At 50.3% G+C, this 20,587-nt stretch overlaps 1 protein-coding gene across 4 annotated transcripts in view; it reads left to right on the top strand.

Annotated features, from left to right (window-relative positions):
• LOC134150657 (tubulin-specific chaperone cofactor E-like protein) overlaps positions 1-20,587 on the top strand; it is a 61,533-nt gene that overhangs the window by 29,859 nt on the left and 11,087 nt on the right. For all 4 annotated transcript variants that reach the window (XM_062594738.1, XM_062594731.1, XM_062594732.1 and 1 more), the window contains 11 exons: positions 1,236-1,369; positions 2,220-2,507; positions 6,611-6,748; positions 7,641-7,806; positions 10,254-10,666; positions 11,088-11,658; positions 12,285-12,877; positions 14,271-14,844; positions 16,678-17,288; positions 17,690-18,251; positions 19,637-19,836. In XM_062594738.1, the coding sequence (XP_062450722.1) occupies positions 1,236-1,369; positions 2,220-2,507; positions 6,611-6,748; positions 7,641-7,806; positions 10,254-10,666; positions 11,088-11,658; positions 12,285-12,877; positions 14,271-14,844; positions 16,678-17,288; positions 17,690-18,251; positions 19,637-19,836 (4,250 nt within the window). The remainder of the gene's footprint in view (positions 1-1,235; positions 1,370-2,219; positions 2,508-6,610; positions 6,749-7,640; positions 7,807-10,253; positions 10,667-11,087; positions 11,659-12,284; positions 12,878-14,270; positions 14,845-16,677; positions 17,289-17,689; positions 18,252-19,636; positions 19,837-20,587) is intronic.

Consider the following 20,587-nt stretch of genomic DNA (forward strand, 5'->3'; position numbering starts at 1 on the left):
AAGTTAAATCTATGTCATGTAGTTATGCCTCAGCTGTAATAATCTGTCAGTCGCAAAACAGCTGTGAAATGACTTGTTTTACTACCTGGCAGCGAGGAGTTTTGCCACGGTCCTTGAGAGCATCCTGCAAAAGCAGGCTGGCAGCTCGGCGCCGTCACACACTGCCAAACTTTACATCCGGCAGGGAACGTTGGGGCACGTACCTCTATCTTGGGGTGTCTGAATCCAAGCAGGGTTTAGGCCAGATTTCCCTTTTTTTTCCCTTCTCCCCGAGGAAAGTACGACCGGTTGAACGTGCTGAGAAGGGTCAACTTGCTACTGTCCCTATTACAAGACAGTTTCTAGCAGGGGGCAGCTTAAATCTTACCAGAACAGAGCAGCTTCCCCTTCAGGGAGTAGTAAGACACCCCTTTGCATCTTTAAAAGCTGGACTCAGAGCAAGTTCTCTTCAGCTAGAGGTCTCTGCAAACTGCAGGTTAGGACCTAGAAAATAAAAGCATGTCCTGAATTGAGCTAAACAGAGCCTGGATTGTTCTGAGCCCAGTCACTCACATCACCTTCAATTGAGTATCGGGGGGACAGTACATTTCTTTTCTACATCAAAGAGGAGAGGAGGGGGAGGAAAGCCCAACTAAGTCCCTGCTTCCTCTGTGAGGATTCATACTGGTAGAAAACTGAAAAAATGGAGAACCAAACAACAGCAGAGATCTGGCAGGAGCCGGCATGGGAAAGGGCATTCACCCTAGGGACATGAATGTATGTTTGTGAGCAGAACTGATTGGAAAATGGATTTTAGTCTTGTAGAAAACGACAGGCTTGTATTGAAATACGTCAAAACCTTCTTTTAAAATAGAGGCAGTTATGTTCACCAGCAGTACCTTTTAGCAGGAAACACAATTTTGTCAGGAAATGTTGGAACAGTCATGACATCTTAAGCTTTAACCCAGCAACGGGTGTCCTCAGGAGTTGAGCAAGGCGGGCTTGGCTGCTGCTGGGGGAGCGTTCCTGGGCTGCAGGGAGCACGGCTCTGAGAGCAGGCGGAGGCAGTGGCCCTTTCCAGGGCACCTGAGCAGCTCCTGGTTTGTCCTGGCACCTTCAGCAAATCCCTGGGGGTGCAACAGGGCTGTTCTTGCAAATGCAAAGCTGGAGGTCAAATCCCAGAGGCCAGGTTGTGCTCTCTCTGAAATCGGGACCGGTCCTGACATTGTCGTAAGGACTCTGTCCTCTCCTTTCAGCTCACGCCATGGCGGGTCTGTATCCCTTCTGGCAGAATGACACAAAAACGCCCAAAGTTGATGATGGAAGCTCTCCTGAGATCAAACTCTCCATCCCATTCATCTTTTTTGGAGCCCCATACAGAACCATTTATGTAAGTGGAGAAGTAGCTTTGCTGCAAACTTTCCTTTTATTCTTTTCCTTGCTATTAGCAGCTGCATTTTAAACACGCTTTCCCCATCGTCGAGAATTGGAAGATTTATTAGTACCTACCTGACAAGTTCTTAGATTTCATGAACTGATAGGTTTTATGATTAAGAAAGTCAAAGGTATATTTAATGGGCTAATGTTCATGGGGAAGGAATATAAAAGGCAATAAATTGTCTTTGTGGGTGATTAAATGGTGCAGCAAAGCTAAGGCCTTGACACAAGGAACATTATTCCTGTTACATGACAAGAAACAAGAACCTGCAGAGACCCACGAGGAAAAAAAAAGGCAATGATTTGGACCTTCGTTTGGGTGCCTGAGAAAATTATGGACTGCTGCTATTTTCAAACGAGACTGCAGCAAAAGCTGGTGAGGGGAAAGCCATCCCTTCCAGGCTGTGCTAGCAGAGGATTAACGTGAGCACATAAAAACAGTGCATTAGACATGGGCCTAAGCCAGCGTGACCATAATGCCGATCGCAAGCGTGTCCGCGTTTTGCGGGAGCTGATCTCGGTGTGTACAACCAGTCAAAAGCGGGCCATAAACCTGCGAGCCCAGCTATCAGAAGAGAGGCAAAGATGCGTTAGCTTCCCGAACCCAGCCTTCCTCGCAGCGCTGGCCTCTAGCGGTAGGATGAAGCTGGATCTCTGCCTAGATGGTCAGGCCTTCTCGCAGACTAATCATTATTATAAGCCAACCTCTGTCAGAAGCTGCTCACCCTGCATATTCTGCCAAACTGGTGACCCTTTGGCTGCTGCTAAGCCTGGGTGAAATGAAAGGTGCTCTCTTTCTGCAGGTCAACAACAACGGCGTGATCTCCTTCAACGTGCTAGTGAGCCAGTTTACCCCAGAAGCCTTCCCCCTCTCGGACGGCCGGGCCTTCCTTGCTCCGTTTTGGGCGGATGTGCACAATGGGATCCGAGGAGAGATCTACTACAGGGAGAGCACGGACCCCGAGCTGCTGAAGAGAGCCTCCAAAGACATCCGCAAGTACTTCAAAGACATGTCCTCTTTCTCTGCCATCTGGATCTTCATTGCCACCTGGGAGGAAGTCACCTTTTACGGAGGGAGCAGCACGACTCCGGTAAGGGCAAATGGTTATGCTTCTTGACTGATGGCGTTCGATGCTTGAGTCTATGTCCATAAGTGCATTTAGTAAAGGAAGAACCAGCAAACGAACAGGAAGCTAATGAGTCAGGAACCAGAAACAGGAGTTTTGCTTCCTTACTCTGCCATGGGTTGTGTGTGGAAACCTGAGCAAGTCATTTCATCTTCCTACTCTTCAGTCACCCTTCTGGCAGATGAGCATACCAGTTCTTTCCCACAGCAGCCCCAAAGATCCTTGCCGTATGCTGCAAGATCTTCAGGATAAGTACTCTCGCTTTGGTTGCAGGCCCAGACAAAGCTCTGACGCTGGTTAGGAGTTTTGGCTTAATCATATTCTGGAGAATTTCTGTTAGATAAAAATGCAGATTTCCATTTTCACTTGTGCCTTGCTACACGACCTTCGCTTCGCCTCTGTTTCTGCATTGATAAAACAGAGCTATTTTTGCATTAGGGCTACAGGGACCTTGGAAGAGCCAAATTTTATTAATGGAACATTAGCTCAGGGGCTTCTCGGTAAATGGGAAAGGGGAGATTGATGCCCTCTGTCATGGCATGAATCACTCAAAGTTCGCACCGCTAATCTTCAGGCAGTTTCTCAAGCGTGATTCAGTTTAAAGGCAACTTATTATGGCAGTAATGTAGCCTGGGTGTTGGGTGAGAAACAGAAGCACCCTTCACCAGGAAGCAAGTACTAAAAGGTACGCGCGCTTGGGGCCGAGAGGCTCTGTGCACGCGCGTATAGCAGGCGCTTTTAGAGACTCCAAAGTGGCAGGTGGTGCTCAGAACGTGAACAAAAAGCAACAGGCGTGCCAAACTGCACGGAGACTTGCGTCTGATCTTGAGACACAAGGACCTGAGAGCAGCTCTGCTGATCCTAGGGCTGGATTGGAGCACAGGAGCGTACATTCTGTGGGGCAGGGATGAACCTGACCGGTGCTTAGCCCTGGGGAGAGGGAGCAGGGTTGGGAAAAGACAGCATGCAGCAGCAGGGTGACCGAAATAAGTGGGCTGTGGAGGTGGAAGGCGAAGGCTTCCTTCCTCGCTCTTACCAGAGTCTGCTCGATGTGCTGTTCTCCTCCTCGGTTGCCCTTTTGATGACTGATTTCATAATTCTCCCTTCTTTCCCCATTACTCAAAACTAACTAGGATGCAATACAAGTCTGGTCGTTTTTGCACCCTGAGCTCAAGTTCCAAGGCTACGGCAGCTTCGAAACAAAGCTGAGCTGTTGCTTTCTCTTTGTCGGCATGAGGAGGGAGGGCTGCTCCTGCAGAAAGTGCCAAAGTTCAAGAAATGGCAATAAATTAATTTTTGGCTGTAATCCATTCTCTGAGGAGTCCAGGACAGGAAAGGGAAAATGGGACTCTAATCCGTATTTATTTGGCAAAAATAGCCTTTTCTTTTCAGATTGTGACGGCTTTTTTCATGGCTGAAGCTGAAATGCTTTCTTTGTAGCACTAATCCAAGAGAGTGGTGAGGGCATCTCATAGAAAAGGGTTGAACCAGCTGCTCTAAAATCCTCTGTGGACACTTATATAGAAAGGGGAAAAGCAAAGGGAATATTGACATTTTTGCAATGATAACTGACCTGTCTTTATTGCAAGACGAATGGAGACTGAGCAGAAAGTCATGCTAGCAATTTGGCTGCAGTAGCTCTTTGCATCTCCATAAATGCAAGAGTCTGGTCTCAGAGGACAGGGATGGTGGTGGCAGGTGCGATCTTCTGGGCAGGAAACACTTTTAAATTTCTGGTTAATACATGAGCTGTGACAACAGCTGACATCGCAAGGTCTGTGCGACACTGCTCAGGTATTGCTAGTAGGCTCCCCACAGGAGCCTGGGGTGCAGATAGCATGTGAGTGACATACACTATTACTTGGGGAATGGGTTTTTCAGGATCAGTGTGCAAAACGCGAGTACTGAGAGTTGGCTGCTTCTGTCTTGAGGAGTTGGCTCTGATAAACAGTTCTGCTCTTTTCCATTTGTTAGAAAGGCTTGAGATTTAATGCATATTTTTTCTAGTCCTGGCAGTGCTTGGTGAAAAAAAATACATACATGTATATGTATATATATATATATATATTTGCAGACAGCAAGCAATACAGAGATTCGTGTATTGCCTGAAGAATTACATTTGCAACACAATGCAATTTATTTTATTATAGAGCAGCCTTCCCGTTCCATAGCCACCAAGGCTCCTGGTTGGCACTCAGAATAGCACTGTGCAACTTAGGGAGGAAATTCTTCGCAATGCAGGAAAGCCGCAGAAAATTCTTTACCTCTACTTTGAATAACAATTTTGTGAATGTGATACCATGGATGCTGCAGGTATTGCCTCTTGGTGACTCCAGATCAAATAGGTTTAGTTTTCAAGGACCATTTTGTGTGTCTGGGGTTGCCAACTCACTTCTGGCTCTTGAGTGTCACACTGGGCAATCTATGTGGTTTATGTAATTGCTTCTAATGAAGACTACTGGCTAATCTGGAAACTCGTGATGCTGGGTCAGCTCCCATTAACCTCAAGGATGCACCTGACCAGTGTGGGATTTGTTCTGCTTGATAGCCTCATAGTGCTTGTTGTAGTCGTAGGGTACGCTGGGGCCCTGTGCATGCTGGACACTGTATGTGCTGTACGTGCTCAGAGCAACGTGCAGTTCCTGCTGGGGAGAAATTGCAGTCCTGCAGGATGGACAGAAAGGTGATGGGAGAAAGGAGGCACCAACCTGTCTCTGAGTTGCCATGACAAGTTTGTTTGTGCTCAGCAGGCTGCAGTTTGTAGAACCCAATAGCAGAGCACCTCTTGGGCTTTAGTTTGGCTTTCTGGACAAACAAGTCTGATGGGAGATCTTTTCTATCGTTTACACATACCTAAAGGTATGGCATACTACTTCTCCGAGAAAGCGCTAATGCCAGTATGGTTTTAATGCCTTCAGATCTCACAGTGTTGGAAAAAGACATGGTAAAGGTCAACAGATGTGCTGAAGAGGTAGAGAAAAAAAAACAGATGTAAGAGATGGAACCAAAGAAAAATGAGACAGTATGGATGAGTGAAAATGGTAGCTTCACATTAGATTGCTTTTTCCCTTTCCTCTGATATGAACTGTACCATTTCTGTTTTCTAGAGGCTTGGTAACTAGACTCATCGTGTTATTTTCAAATAAGTAGAAGAGGGGCAACAAGTGCTTTGTCCTCCACTGAAATTCTGCATGCTCAAGAGGTGGAAGGACCGGTCCTTTATCAAGGCTGAGGCCCAGCACATAACCGTTTAGGATGAGAAGCAATGGGAAGGACAGGAAAATTCAGATAGCTAAGATGAATCATTGACTTGGAATCAATCTGTTACACTCCCAGTGTTGAGTTCTACAACCACATTCAGATACACAGAGGCATGATCTTAATTAAGGGGATAGAGTCTTTCGCCTTTCTGTACAACTGTAGAAGTTAAGAGTTTAGATTTATGCTGCTTTCACCAGCTGACAAAGGACATCCTTTTTTACATGTAACTTGGGTTCACAGTTGAGTGAATTTGTTTGAAATATTTGTAGCTGGAAACTCAGAGTCATTTCAAGTGAAAGGAAGAATGTGATCAGCAGATTTGGCAGGTAGCTATGGGACCCACCAGCTAAGCACAGTGGGATTTCCTTGGATACAAGACATGGTTGCAGACTTTGATGAATACCACTGTCAACAGTGCTGTAGAATATGAACATGGGAGAGAACCCAGTAAAATAACTTGGTGATGAGAAAAGCTAAGAACGGGTATGGAAAGATAACAGGTTGTTACAGTCCAAATCCTGCTGATTGCTTTTCTTCTACGAGCTTATTCTCATGCTGCCATCTATTGGTGTTAAATCGGATCAGAAATGTAATTGTTGCTTCCCGAATGGAAGGAATGGTCGAGATGGGAGCAGCTGGAGTCACATCAGGAGGGAGAGCATATTTCAGCTCATGTTCAGCATCTGCTGCTTTTCCCTGCGAGGCTCTCATCTCCCACCTAGGCGAACGAGGAATGTGAGAGAAAGGCAGACAAACTGTCTGAAACGAGCAATCTCATCTTGTGACTCTACTTGTGCTCTCAACAGGTGAACACTTTTCAAGCTGTCCTGATCACAGATGGTGTGTCTTCCTTTGCCATATTTAACTACCATGAAATCAGCTGGACCACAGGGACAGCCAGCGGAGGGGATCCCCTGACAGGACTCGGTGGTGTGATGGCCCAGGTGAGGCTCTCGCAGAATCACAGAATGGTTGAGATTGGAAGGCACCTCTGGAGATCAGCTAGTCCAACCCCCTTCCTCAAACAGGGTCACCTAGAGCACGTTGCCCAGGACCACGTGCAGACACTTTTTGAATCTCCGCAAGGAATGCAGACTCTGCAGCCCACAGCTCGCACCCCATCCTGCCCATCTTCACCGGAGTGCTGCCTGGCCAAACACTGGCCTGAGAGCGCATGGACGGCTGCTGCAGCTTTGCTGTCATAGCTGTGCTCACCCATGCTGCTCATTCCTTGATATCCCCAGTGCTGGCCTCGCGAGCTTGCTGCAAAGCAACGTGGGATAAGCTCCCTAAAATTTGTTGTCCGTGGCTGTACGGCAGCTGGCCCGTCTGCCTAAAGGGGAAGAGGCTCATTGCTTCGATGCACCTGTGGGGCTTCAGGAGTTAAAGCTGTCTTTCCCACTGGTCTCTGAAGCTTGTCCATGCCCACTGTGGGATGTGCATCCGGTCTGTTTGGGGAGTGGACAGGTTTGGGCCCAGGCAGTTTTGGGCTTGTGCAGTACAAGCAACCGAGACGTTGCCTTTGTGTTTGCTCCCAAGCCTTCCCCATTTCGGTGGTGCAAGCAGAGAGGCATAAAGTAGGTTATGTTAAATTTAATCTGTGCCGAGTCTGTGGGCATTTTCTGTGCATACATACAAACACACATGCATAATCCTTGTAGTACGTGCTGAACTTATCACTCTCATCCAAACTATCTGAAAGCAAAAATTCCTGAAAAAGCACTTTTACCCTGCTCAGTAATTATTTGGGGGCTGGGCAGAGTGGAAGAACAGAAATGCAATAATGTTTTCCTCTAGCAAGGATGAGTGATAAATTTTGATCTCTGTCTCTTTTAGGCTGGATTCAATGGAGGAAATATCACCAATTTTTTCAGCCTCCCAGGTTCCAGAACCCCAGACATAGTCAATATAGAAGACACGACCAACGTTAACGTCCCTGGGCGCTGGGCTTTCAAAATAGATGGCAGAGAAATAGATCCAGCCCGTGGCTGCAGCCTGAGAGGTAACGGAGAAATGTCACTGGCTTTTTAAAAATTTTCTATTGTAGAGGAGTAAAATATAACACAGCTGCAAAGGTTAATAGTGATGTGCGTGACTGCTCTGGGCTGCTGCATGATTTGTATTTTTGCCAAGGAAATCCAGGGTTAAAAGCTTCCTTTTAGTTGCAGTCAGGTGGGCAGAACTGCGTGATCGGGATTCAGTTCCTGTGTGTGTGTCTGATTTGCTGCATGCCCCAGGCAAAGTCACCCCCATCGCCCAGGAACGACTGTCAGCCTGCTCTCGGTGAAAGGCTAATGCTTTAAGAGTGGCCAGAGAGTTTTGCCGTTCACCTCAAAAAAGGTGTGTTTTGTGTTGTGGTAGAGCAGCCTGGGCAGTGTAGGCATGGAAAGCCATCATCAGCCACAGTTTGTGCACTAAAGGGATGGAGGTGTTCTCACGGTCCGGATTGCTGAAGATTCAGCTAGCCAAGAGCATCTTCGCAGAAACTTCCCGGGGCAGTTTAGGCCTGACTCTGTGATTCTGTAAAACCTGAAAGGGCCCCATAAAGAATCAGCAGTCTTCTCCACTGTCTGTGTTGCTTTCAAATGTCATCAAACAAAACTGTTGTTGGCGCTAGCCTTTTTTCCTCTGAGATTTCATTAGCAAAGTGCTGCTGAAAGCCTCTGTTTGTGCAGCCCGGAAGCATGAGAGCAAGGGAAGACAGTCTTCGAGTGATTCGTGGGAACTGAATGCCACCTAGCCGTTGTCTTGAGTCCTTTCTGTGATGCTCATGGAAATGACGGAAAAGGCACAGAGATGGCCATTTTCTCGGTCCTGTCACCAGATTGAAACAGCCGGCCATCTGGTTTCATTTCCCTTGTTTCAGCAGCAGGAATTGCAGCTTCTTTGTGTGTGTGCTAGGTAAATTCAGTGCCCCTGCACCAATTATGGTGTCTGTGCATGTGTCACTGACAGTGTAGAGCTGTAAAGGGATTAAATGCATGCAGTGATAGGAAAGAGACTTTGCTGCATAGAGGTTATTGCATAACCGTTTGACAGATAAAACTGTCTGGAGTGTCTGCTTTTCTCCTGGAACCTTTCTAACAAGAACAAATTGTCACTCGCTGCTGGAAGCTGAGGTGTCACCACTCTGAGACATGTGGCTTCTTCGCAGTCAGTACCAAAAATGCCTCGCTACACCCAAAGGCTTGTGCAGCCCCTGCCCAAGGTCAAATGGATCTAGCAACATCTAGTAGCTGACTCTAGGAACCAAGGCCAGACTTCGCAAAGTGGCTGGAATGCACATTTTGCCTTCAAGGTGAGGAGAGCAGCGTATGTAAATGCAGCGCCTGGATTTGTAATTAATTCACAGTGGACAGCTCGTCACCACCATGAAAGGAGATGCAGTGTGAGCAGAGGAGGCTTGCCGTGCCTAGCACCACTTGCTTGCCCCGATCACACACGCTAGGACAGCTGGCTCAGCAGCCATTGCGACCAGGTCTCACTAAGAGGAGATACAGCAGAAAATAGCTTTCTTGTAGGGGGAGACCAAAAGGTTCAGGAGAGGTAGAGCAGCCAGCATGCATGCTGAAAACCATGTGAATGAAGAGTGTGAAAGAGAACCATATGGAGGGAAGGGAAACTCTCACAGGCACTTGCCACCCTTAGTTCTCTGATCTTCTCTCTGCCTCTCACGTCTCTCACTAGAAAAACCTGCGACTCCTGTTATAATTACTGCTGCATTACAAGTTACCTCATTCTGTTGCTGTTTGATAGCTCATTGTTTTTTTGTCATCTCTGCTGTGTGGCACGCAAGCTACTTATCAACAGCTCTTTAATTTCAGAATTAATATGATCGCTTTTAGAATGGGAACAAAATGACTCTGGGCTGTTTATGGCAGGATTGCTGTGTGACACGCAAAGTTATGTGAATTGAGTAATTCCAGTTATAGCAACAAGGTTGTAGGACAATGTCATTACAATGGCAGCCATGGAAATGACTGCATGTTCTTGCAGTCCAATTTTCCTTTGAGAAAATAGTATGAAGCGCTCTTGTTTGCTGGACAAATGAACTAGAATTAGAGTAGCATGAGTCAAAAATGGAAGGAGTAGCCTAGCAGTTTCCCAGCCTGCGTGGTGCTGCACAAGCTCTGATTCATGAAAGCTCTCAAACCATCTGCTGAACGTCCAGCGCGGGGAGAATGCGCTTTTGACTCGAATGGGCACTGAGCGTATGCTTAAAACTAAGCTTACAGTTGTAGCATTTTGTTAAACGGCTCTTGCTGAGAGTCTGCATAAAGTGAGCTTGTGAGAAGCACTAAGGAAGGTGTTTAGTTGGTAGGATCAACTGTAAGGCTGGCCGACCTCTCTGGGGGATAACGTGGTTCGGTTTGAATGCGCCTCTAACCTCAGGTGACAGGTCCTCTGTTCAGAAAACTAATACAGTGTGGTTTGTTCTTCTCTTCTCAGGGCAATTTCTTCATCAAGGAGAGATCTTCTGGGACAATGCAAACTGCACCACCAAGTGCCGCTGCCTGGACTTCAACAACGAGATCTTCTGTCAGGAGATGGCTTGCGGCCCCTTTGAAGCGTGTGAGCCGAAGATCAAGTTCTTCCAGTGTGTGCCCGTGGAGAGCAGCACCTGCGTGGTGTTCGGAGATCCCCACTACCACACGTTCGATGGCTTCCTCTTTCACTTCCAGGGTTCCTGCTCCTACCTCCTCGCCAAGCAGTGCTGGCCAGGGTCCAAGCTGCCCTACTTCAGTGTGGAAGCCAAGAATGAGAACCGAGGCGGCTCCTCCGTCTCCTGGCTGAAGGATATCTTTGTGGAGGCTTATTCACACAAGATTGTCCTCCCCAAGGGCAGCTTTGGAAAAGTAAAGGTAAGAGCCCTGCCAAAAGAGAAAATGTCTCAGGTCTGCTCCTCTGGGGTGCAAGATGGCTTAGCTGTGGCCGAGCCAAAGGCAATGGCCATGCCGCCTCCTGAGGACAGCCCTGAGGCCGCTCCCTGGGTCTGAATTGCTGTTTGCACCAACAGCAAGGCTGTGATTGCAGTCCAGGGAGCAACAGATCACACTTCTGGGCCTGGCACATCCCTTTAGAAATGAGCACGGTTGACAGGCAACCTACATGGCTGCAAAGCCGAGAAACGGAAAATGCCCCATGCTTACTTGTGGCTGGCTTTCTATATGTACCCGTACCTGCAATGGCAGGCAACAGAGTCCTGCAGCTCCTGTCCATGTCATAGCATGAGGGCTCTGCTGTTTCACACGATGGTTTAGTCTTCTTGATTTGTTCCCACAGGTCGATGGCTTGGTGATGTCCTTACCCGTCTCCTTGAAGCTCGGTGCAATCAAAGTCTACCAGAGCGGCTTGTCTACAGCCTTGGAGACCGATTTTGGCCTTTTAGTGACCTATGATGGGCAACATTATGCTTCTATCTCTGTTCCGGGCACATACATCAATGCAACGTGCGGTCTCTGCGGAAATTACAATAAGGACCCCGAGGACGATACCCTTCGCTCAGACGGGCGATTAGCGGCATCTGTGCTGGACCTGGGAGAGAGCTGGCGCGTGTACCACCCTGAGCGGAAATGCTCCCCGGGCTGTTTGGATAACTGCAGCCTCTGCGATGTTGCCCTGGAGTCTCTGTATTTCACCTCCGAGTACTGCGGCTTCATCAACAAGAGCAGCGGCCCGCTGTGGGAGTGCAGCGCCGTCGTGGACCCCACCGCCTTTGTGCATAGCTGTGTCTATGACCTCTGCGGCTCCCGCAATAACGGCACTGGCCTGTGTCAGGCCATCCAAGCGTATGCCCTGGTGTGCCAGGCCCTGGGCATCCCGGTGGGAGACTGGCGCACCCCAACAGGATGCGGTAAGCCTTTGCGCACCCGTGCTGGAAGCCTTTCCCTCTGGAGGAGGGAAGCATTTTCAGGGGCTTGCCAGAAGCTCCAGGCAGAGCTGGAGCAGGGAGTGAGATGAGGCGGGCAGGAAACCGGGGGAGGGAGTTGCCCAAGGTGGAGGGAGGCAGGCAGCAGCCAACTGGTCCCTCCTATCTGCTGTGTGAGGTGCTCATGCTCAGGGAAGGGCAGCGAGATCAGAGATGGTGTAGGGAGCTCCACCTTGCTCCAAGGGCACTTGGCTGCCCCAGTAAGAACCAGGGGCTCAACAGGAGAAAGGGCTGGCTAATATACTGATTGTCCACCCTTGCTTTGGAGCTGGCTCTGCCAGCCACAGGCTGTCCTTGCGCTTGTGGCAGTAAATCACTGTGGTGGTCAACTGCTACGGGGCTGCTCTGGGGGAGCCTTTGCGTACACAAGAGGAATGACCGGGGAGGTGCATGACGAAAAGCAGGAGAGAAGTGCAAATCTTTAGAAAAGTGGGGCTACTGGGTCACTTTGTGGTGCTGCTGATGTAGGCCAGTGGGGAAGAGGTATCTGGACCTGAATCATGCAGTCACATTGTTCTCCTGTTGTTTCTGTCCCCTCTCTGCCCCTCCAGCGACTGCCATGCAATGCCCGGAGTTCAGCCACTATTCAATCTGCACCAGCAGCTGCCCAGCCACGTGCTCGGACCTCACGGCCCCGCTGGCCTGTGGCTTCCCGTGCACCGAGGGCTGCGAGTGCGACGAAGGCCATGTCCTCAGCGCGGACCGGTGCGTCCCTGTGCAGAAGTGCGGCTGCGATGTCGACGGCCGATACTATGCTGTGGGGGAGTCTTTCTGGGCTACTGCAGACTGCACAGTGGAGTGCCAGTGTGAGGATGGTGGGGAGGCCAGGTGCTTTAATACGACATGCCAGGAAGGAGAGATCTGTGCTATTGAGAATGGCTACCAGGGCTGCTATCCCAAGCGGGAGACCGTGTGCTTGGTGGGACAGAACCAGGTGCTGCAGACGTTTGACGGTGTAGCGTTCCCCTATCCACTAGAACACTCCTACACACTGCTGAAAACATGCCCGGAGAGACTAGACTTCATTGAAGTGGACATCAGCCAAAAGAAGCCCGGATCTACTCCTAACGGGCTCCGCGCTCTGAGGATCCAGGCAGTCAGCCAAGAGGTCAAGATCGGAGGCGCTAGCCCATCGGAGATCAAGGTAACGCGGCCACCGTCCCCGGGGCCAGAGCGGGAGGTATGGGCTCACGCTGCATCCTGACGTCCTTTCTGAGAAACCCCTTCTTCTCCATTGGGGCAGTTCCTGCTCCCAGGACGTTTCACCTTGGGCTCCTGCTGTCAAAGGGATGATGAGGAGCTGAGCTGGCTCCCAAGCTGCTCCCAGCTCTGTGCTGCCCTCCTCTGTCTCTGGAGGCAGTCTGTTTAATGTCCTGTCAGTGGATTGGGAGCTTGGCCACAGAGCAACAAATACTGATGTCCCTGTGTGGAGAAGAGCTGGAATTTAACAAGTGTTTGTTCAGGTGCCTTTCTCACAACACAGGGAAGGTGAGGCTGTGAGCTGTCTGCCCACAGCAACTGTCTGCTCTGAACAACTGCCAAGACTCGGGGCATGCAGGAAATAAATCTACAAGTTGTATACTACAAGCCCTTGGTTTTTAATTAAAATCACAGTTGCCTGTAGAGCCAGTGGTTATACTGCTGTTACAGTCAGCAAAATGGCCGTGGAAAAGAAGGAACATCCCTAATGGAATATCTCCATGCCCTTTGAATCCCAACCCTATCTGCTTGCTCTAAGTTTCACCTCAAAGATTTGCTCTTCTTTGTCCTGCTGTGCTAGGACAGCCACAAGAGAGAAAGTGGGGTGGTGTTCTGCCTCATGCATTGTTAACTAGGGCTGTTGCTAAAATTTCCAGCTAAGCCTCATTTGCCAAACATTTATTAGTAGTGAATGATAGCGCAAGACGCAAGAAGGGCTCGGCCAGATTGATCACAGCCCAGCTCAAGGCTTTCTCAGGAGGGGACTGAGTAATAGCCATCCAGCCGTGGCTCTGTCGGCAGGGGAGGAAGCAAATGCCCTGGCATCCTCCGCCGGAGATTTGACGTAGAGTTACTTCTGCTCACAACTTTGGCACAAGTCTGAGCTGCCAGCTAGCACGTGTCCCTTGTGCAGGTGGCAGCAGGCTGAAGGGCAGACCCAGCAGAGGTCTGTCCCCAAAGCATTTGAGATGTGAGGGCTATGGCAGCACTTGGAGGGAACCCACACCTGTCACTGCCACTTTGGGGCCTTTTAGGTGACACTGAAGTTGTTGTAATACAACTGTTACTCCTGTTTGCTTGTTGAGTTGACTTTGGAGGCTTTTCTAACATTACTGTTTTTTCTTCCAATATTTTCTTCCTCAAAATTGTCCTCTGTTTGCAGGACAAAATGCAGGGAAGCAGTTGCTTCCTCACAGCCAAAGGCAGCACCCAGTCTTTGACGGTCCAGCCTGGGCTGGGAAGCGTTTCGCATTACTGATACAGTTTTGCTGATGGGCAGGAATGGCCATGCAGTCATGTTACCCTTGGAAGCAGCTCGATATGCTTGTTTTTCGCAGGTGAACGGTTATGACGTGGAGCTGCCGTATTCCCACCCTTCTGGCCGACTAGAAATTTACCGTAGCAAAAATGGCTCTGTGATGGAGTCGGAGGGACTCCTGAGCATCCAGTACTACGATTCGGGCCTCCTGGAGATACGCCTCTCCACTGCCTATTTCAACTGTACCGGAGGTCTGTGTGGCTTCTTCAATGGCAACAGCAGCGACGAGTTCTGCCTCCCCAAAGGCAAGTGCACGGACAACCTAGAGCTCTTCTTGGAGAGCTGGACCACATTCGATGAGATCTGCAACGGTGAGTGTGGGGACCTCCTCAAGGCCTGCAGCAACGACTCGGAGCTGCTGAAGTACTACAGGAGCCGCTCCAAATGCGGCATCATCAATGACCCCACCAACAGCTCCTTCCTGGAGTGCCACAGCGTGGTCAACGTCTCAGCCTACTATAGAACGTGCCTCTTTCGTCTGTGCCAGAGCGGAGGCAACCAGTCAGAGCTCTGTGATTCTGTCGCTCGCTACGCCAGCGCCTGCAAGAACGCAGAGGTGGAGATCGGCCAGTGGAGGAGCTACAGCTTTTGCCGTGAGTCCAGAAAAGTCCTTAAGCACCTCTTGGGGGTGCAGAGAGGACCTCGGATGGTATCTTTTCCTCCGGGGCTTTTTGGCATACAACTGTTAACTCACACTTCCTTTGGAATAACCGAAGTTATGACCTTTCTCCCTCCTCTCCCCCCGTCACTCGCGTGTGCCCCTTGCTGTTGTTCTACTGCGGCTGAGGATCAAAATCATGTTATAACAAGGGTTTCAGAAGGGTGGCTGTGAGCCAAAGGGATGTCAGAAGCTCACAAGAAATCCAGCATTATTGGCAGTGGGAGGTGTCCAAAATCACAGAAATGGGGAGGGGAAGAGGTGCCTCAAGACTGGAGTTCTGGAGGAATTTCCTTACTGTCACTGTATGATGACAGAGGCTAGGGCCTGGGAAAGTCCAGCAGACGTGCTTTTGGTTGTGCAGAAAGTTGAAGTAGGTAATCAAGGAGGTCGCTCTGGCTTGCAAAGCCTGTGCATGCATGCAGCAAGTTAACTAAGGCAGCTATTTTGAGCAATGTTCCTCTTTGTGGAGAATTGCAAGTGTTAGGGAGCAAATTCTGTCTCCTTCTTCAATGTCCATACTGTGACCAGCATGGCAGGGCTGTAATTCGGGAACAGGGCACCTAAACACATCTGTGAGAGTATTAGCAATACGGACAGACTGGAACAATCTCCAGGTGAATCAGGCTGTCTGTTTATGGGGGTATCAAGATACAGTGCAGATGTGAAATGGGTCGGTACATGGGTTTTTTGCGTAGCATCGCCCTACGACTCTCTCCCACTTCTCCCACAATGCAGCGCTAGGGAACCAAACCTAAGACAAGCAAATCAAGCAAATGTCAGCAAATATAGTCAGTCAAAGGTTTGTTTTGCTGTTAGAAGAGCACTGTCCAGTAGAGCTTTCCTCTGTGATGGCAGACAGAAGTGCATGGGGCTCTCTCCCGCATAGCGCGTGGAGCCCCACGTTCGGGTGAGCGGAAGGGAAACGGGTGAGTCTCTTCACTTCTTTGCCGGGTCTCTCACTTCTTCCAGCTGGGAACCCAGATTAGCTATAACAGCACTGTAGCTAATCCCGTATTGCATGCGGGGCCCATTCGTTTTGGAGGTGGCAAGTAAATGGGTGACTTGTGCTTTAAGAATGCAATGTTTTTGAGCCTGAAGACAAGAAAGCGCCGCCCTTTGTACTAAAGGTATTTTCTAAGCGGCGCCTTTGCTTGTAGAGGCAGATTTTCCAATTAAGTAATTTCATGGAGACATCAGGAGTTTTATGATGCCGTGTAGGAGTGCTACAGAACTGCAGATGATTTCTAACAATACTGCAAGCCATCACAGAGGCTAATTTGAAGAAGGCATGTTTGTAGCTATCGCTTTAAACATGCTATTGATGTGAAAACATTCCTAGTTCAAAAGTGAATGTGAAAACTCCACAGTGCAGAGGCACGTAATAGGTGTTGGAGTAGGCTCTGTCTCTGTCACAGAGGTTATAGAGAGGTGTCTGTCGGGGAAGTGGGGAAACAACATGTCATCTCTGCTTTAGCTGACATCTGAAAGCCTTGCCCTGGACTCACCCCCATAGAGTTAGTGGGAGGAGATGCTGCTTGGCAAGGATGTCACTGGGCAAGGACCTGATGTGAGGAGCAGTCATGAGGGAGAGGAGACAAGGCTATAAAGAGGATTGTGCAAAGCAGGTGGCCAGGAGGTTGGTGAGGTCAGGCCGCGCCTTGCTTCCTTTTCCGGATGAGTCAATCCTTGCCTCATCCCACACCTCCTGCTCCTTCAAGGCCACCAGAGCCACTAACGCCATGCACTGTGTTTGACCACCCTCCAGCTCTCACGTGCCCAGAGAACAGCCATTTTGAAGAGTGCATGACCTGCACGGAGACCTGCGAAACACTGGCGACAGGCCCTGTCTGCACGGACAGCTGCGCAGAAGGCTGCCAGTGTGACGACGGCTTCGCCCTCCAAGGCACCCGCTGCGTTCCTCGCAGCGAGTGCGGCTGCAATTTCGAAGGGCGCCAGCTGGCCACCAACCAGACCTTTTGGATGGACATCTCCTGCCATTTTCTCTGCTACTGCAACGGCTCCGACAACAGCGTGTACTGCGAGAACATCCCCTGCAAGGACGACGAGTACTGCCTGGAGGAGAATGGCCTCTACTACTGCCGTGTCCGCACTGACGCTTCCTGCATCGTTTCTGGCTATGGACACTATCTGACTTTCGATGGCTTCTCTTTTGACTTCCAGAGCAGCTGCACTTTGGTTCTTTGCACCACGATCTCCCGGCCAAGGTCAGAGAGATCAGACACTTTTCCCACGTTCACTGTCACAGCCAAGAATGAGGATCGGGACCCATCCCTGGCCCTGTGGGTGAAACAAGTGGAAGTGGAGGTCTTCAATTACAACATAGTCATCCACCGTGCCTACAAATACACAGTGATGGTGAGTTGGGGCCACCAGGGTGGGAGAGAGGCGGTCACCCTTTGCTCAGAAAAACAGCCCGGCCACAGTTTGGAAGCATTTGGAAGCATCTGAGAGAACATTTCTACCCATGACAGCCACAGCTCCCAAAAATCATTGGGGTTTCTATTCCACAATTTCTTATGGATTATTAACTTTCTAGGGGGGAAGACGAGCAGGGAATACACTAGGCTTTCCCCTAAGGTGCTGTGGGACACCGCTTTTGGAGGGAGCCTTCCTTTTTGGCCACCGCACTTTGGGGCTTGTAGGGAGGCTGGCAGAGACGTGGCCTCAGCAGCAGCAGCAAACTGCCTTTGTTTGCGTCCTAGTGTGGAAGCACTGGTTGTCTCTGCTCACTGGGCATCTGGTTTTCTTCCCCGCAGATTAACAATGAACGTCTCTATCTGCCTTTGAAGCTGGGCCAGGGGAAAGTGAACATCTTTGCCTTTGGCTTTCACATTGTGGTCGAGACTGACTTTGGGCTGAAGGTGGTGTACGACTGGAAGACCTTCCTCTCTGTCACTGTCCCGCGTAGCTTCCAGAACCTGACCTACGGTCTCTGTGGCCGCTACAACGGCAACCCTGAGGACGATCTGGTGGCCTCCAGTGGTCTGGCGGTGGTTGGCGTCACTGACTTTGGTCAGAGCTGGGTCAAGCGGGACACGTTCTGCCAGGTGGGCTGCGGTGACCGCTGCCCTGCCTGTGGGAAGGTGGAAGGCTTCTGGAAACCTCAGCAACTGTGCAGCCTGATCCCCAGCCAAAGCGGTGTCTTTGCAAAGTGCCACAGCAAGATCAGCCCTGGCTTCTTCTACAAGAACTGCCTCTTTGACACCTGCATCGATGGGGGAGCCATGCAAACAGCCTGCAGCTGGCTGCAGAATTATGCCAGCACGTGCCAGACCCAGGGAATCGCCATTACCGGCTGGAGGAACTTCACCTCCTGCTGTAAGTACCATGCTGCCTTCTAGCCTTTCTTTCCTAGACACATCTCCTGGAGCAGTCTGTTTTGAGGTGAAACCCTGAGGCAGAGGGAAGGAGCCTGAGTTAGTGACCCAGACCCTGAGCGATGCCAAAAATAAAGCAGTGGTCAACCATAATACAGAGAAGAGGAGACACAGAAGGAAAACAGCAGAGCAAATAGCCTGACAAGGAAGAGATGCGTAGCAGATTTGCGGGAGTTTATCTCTCCTGTTGACAGATCCATAAAGGAAATGGAGCTGTGGAAGAATGAGTGATGGCCACAAAACATGACAGGGCTCTGTGCATTTGGGAGAAAATACATCTGACTGGTAATTTGTTTGGATCCATGCCAGAGCCAGCTGCAGCCCTGCTCTGCCCTATCCCGGGTCGGAATGGCTCTGCAGGATCCTAAGGACTGCGCTGCCACCAGACCTGCTTCATGTCGGTGCGGTGCTGCCCCTTGCCAGGAGAATCCCTGATCCCTAAGCAGCCTAATGCTGAGAAGTGCTAAAATTGGAGTCCTGAGATTGCAGCAGACACGCTGCGGGATTGTGCCCGGAGCTTTCAGCGTGTTGGGAAAGCTGCTTGATAGGCAGCAGCGTGCCAGGCACCCGCAGGCCCATCAGCCTCGCAGGAGAAAGCATCGTTTCCGCAGTTGCCGGGGCTGGTCTGCGCTCGGTGAGAGGGAGCTGCCGTCACGCGCTACAGCCCGTCAGTTCTGCTGGAGCTGTTTCACAGCGCGTGTGCCGTAGCAAGAGCAGGGATGGAAAGAGTTAAATGTCCAGTTCAGACAGCATCAGCTCCTCTTCCTTTCTTAAACATGAATTGTATTAGTCATATTCACGGAGAAGAGTACACATCTGCTCTAATGAAGCTGCCTGCTATTGTCAGTAAGTTTGCAGCGCAGCGTTCAATTAGGCACCACAGAAAGGGAGTGTCTCTGGCTGCCAGACTATCTGGCAAATCAGATGAAAAGCAATTTTCATTGCTAACAAGACTGACAATTAAATATATGCTGTTCTACTGTCTTACACACAAAGTAATGGCTTTGAAGGCACTGCTACCCACAGTGGTGACAGCAAGGCTAGGACCCGGGACACTGCACACAGTCCAGGGTCACCTCTCGTCTCCCCTTTCAAGCTGGCGAGGCCAAGGGCACAGGAGAAGGTTTTTTTTCCCAGACGTGTGCACCTTTGGGTCTGGAACCACCCTCTCAGGGTTTCTGGTGGGACGGCAAAGATTACAAGCCCAACTGATAACCGACTGCCAAAAATGGAAAACGATACCGGTTGCCAAGCTAGTTAGAGAGGTCGGTTTTGCCCGTCGAGCTAATCTACGTCTCCCCGCTTTCTCCCCTTTTTGCATTGCAGCCGTCAGTTGTCCCCCCAACAGCCACTACGAGAGCTGTGTGTCCCTGTGCCAGCCCCGATGCGCCGCCATCCGTCTGAAAAGCGACTGCAGCCATTACTGTGTGGAGGGGTGCCAGTGCGACCCGGGGTACGTCCTGAACGGCAAGAGCTGCATCCTTCCCCACAGCTGTGGCTGCTACTCGGATGGCAAATACTATGAGGTACGTCTGCCTTGTCCTTCTCTCTGTCCTTTCCCCCACCCCTTTTCTGCTTTTGCCTGCTAGCATCTTGCACCCCGAGCAGGAACATGGACAGGCTGGAGCCTTGTACAGGGCTGTGTTGTGTTTTCTCCCTGGGGTAGTTCCCAGGGGTATGCTACGTTTGCCTCTAAAGGAACAGGTCATGCATGGCCAGCACCTGCACAAACTAGTGCAAGCAATGTGTGCTGACCCCCCCCTGCTCGGGCTCAGCGGGACCCAGCTCGAGCCAACAGGGAGGCAGGCTATAGGCCATTTGCTTTAGGGAACGGATGGAAAAGCAGGTTTTGTTCACAGTATGGATGCTGGCATCCACACAGTGCTTGGTGTAAGAGTCATGTTCTCACCTGGGCCGGTGTTGGACAGCAAACCTCACGGTGGCTAATCACCACTGACAGTACTGCCCAGAGGAAAGCTGTGCAGCTGGCAGCTGGAGGGCCAGCAGAGGCTCTGGGGCTAGGGAGTCCCAGGGCAAGTTGATGCATGGCCAAACACACGTCAACACATGCCTGGTCTCAGCCATGGGTGGGATAGTTTGACCTATGAGTGTCTCATGAGGACTGTCAGGGAGATACATCCCACCTAGGATGCTGCTGAGAAGGGTGGCCACCACGTTCTGTGGGTGGCGTTACCTGCAGTTGTGTGGCTGTTCCTTTCCTGTTGAAAATGTTATGCGTACTGTTTCATCACTGAGCCAAAGAAACTGGTTTTGTGC

The sequence above is a fragment of the Rhea pennata genome, chromosome 24 (assembly GCF_028389875.1).
Source record: "Rhea pennata isolate bPtePen1 chromosome 24, bPtePen1.pri, whole genome shotgun sequence".
NCBI lineage: Eukaryota > Metazoa > Chordata > Aves > Rheiformes > Rheidae > Rhea > Rhea pennata.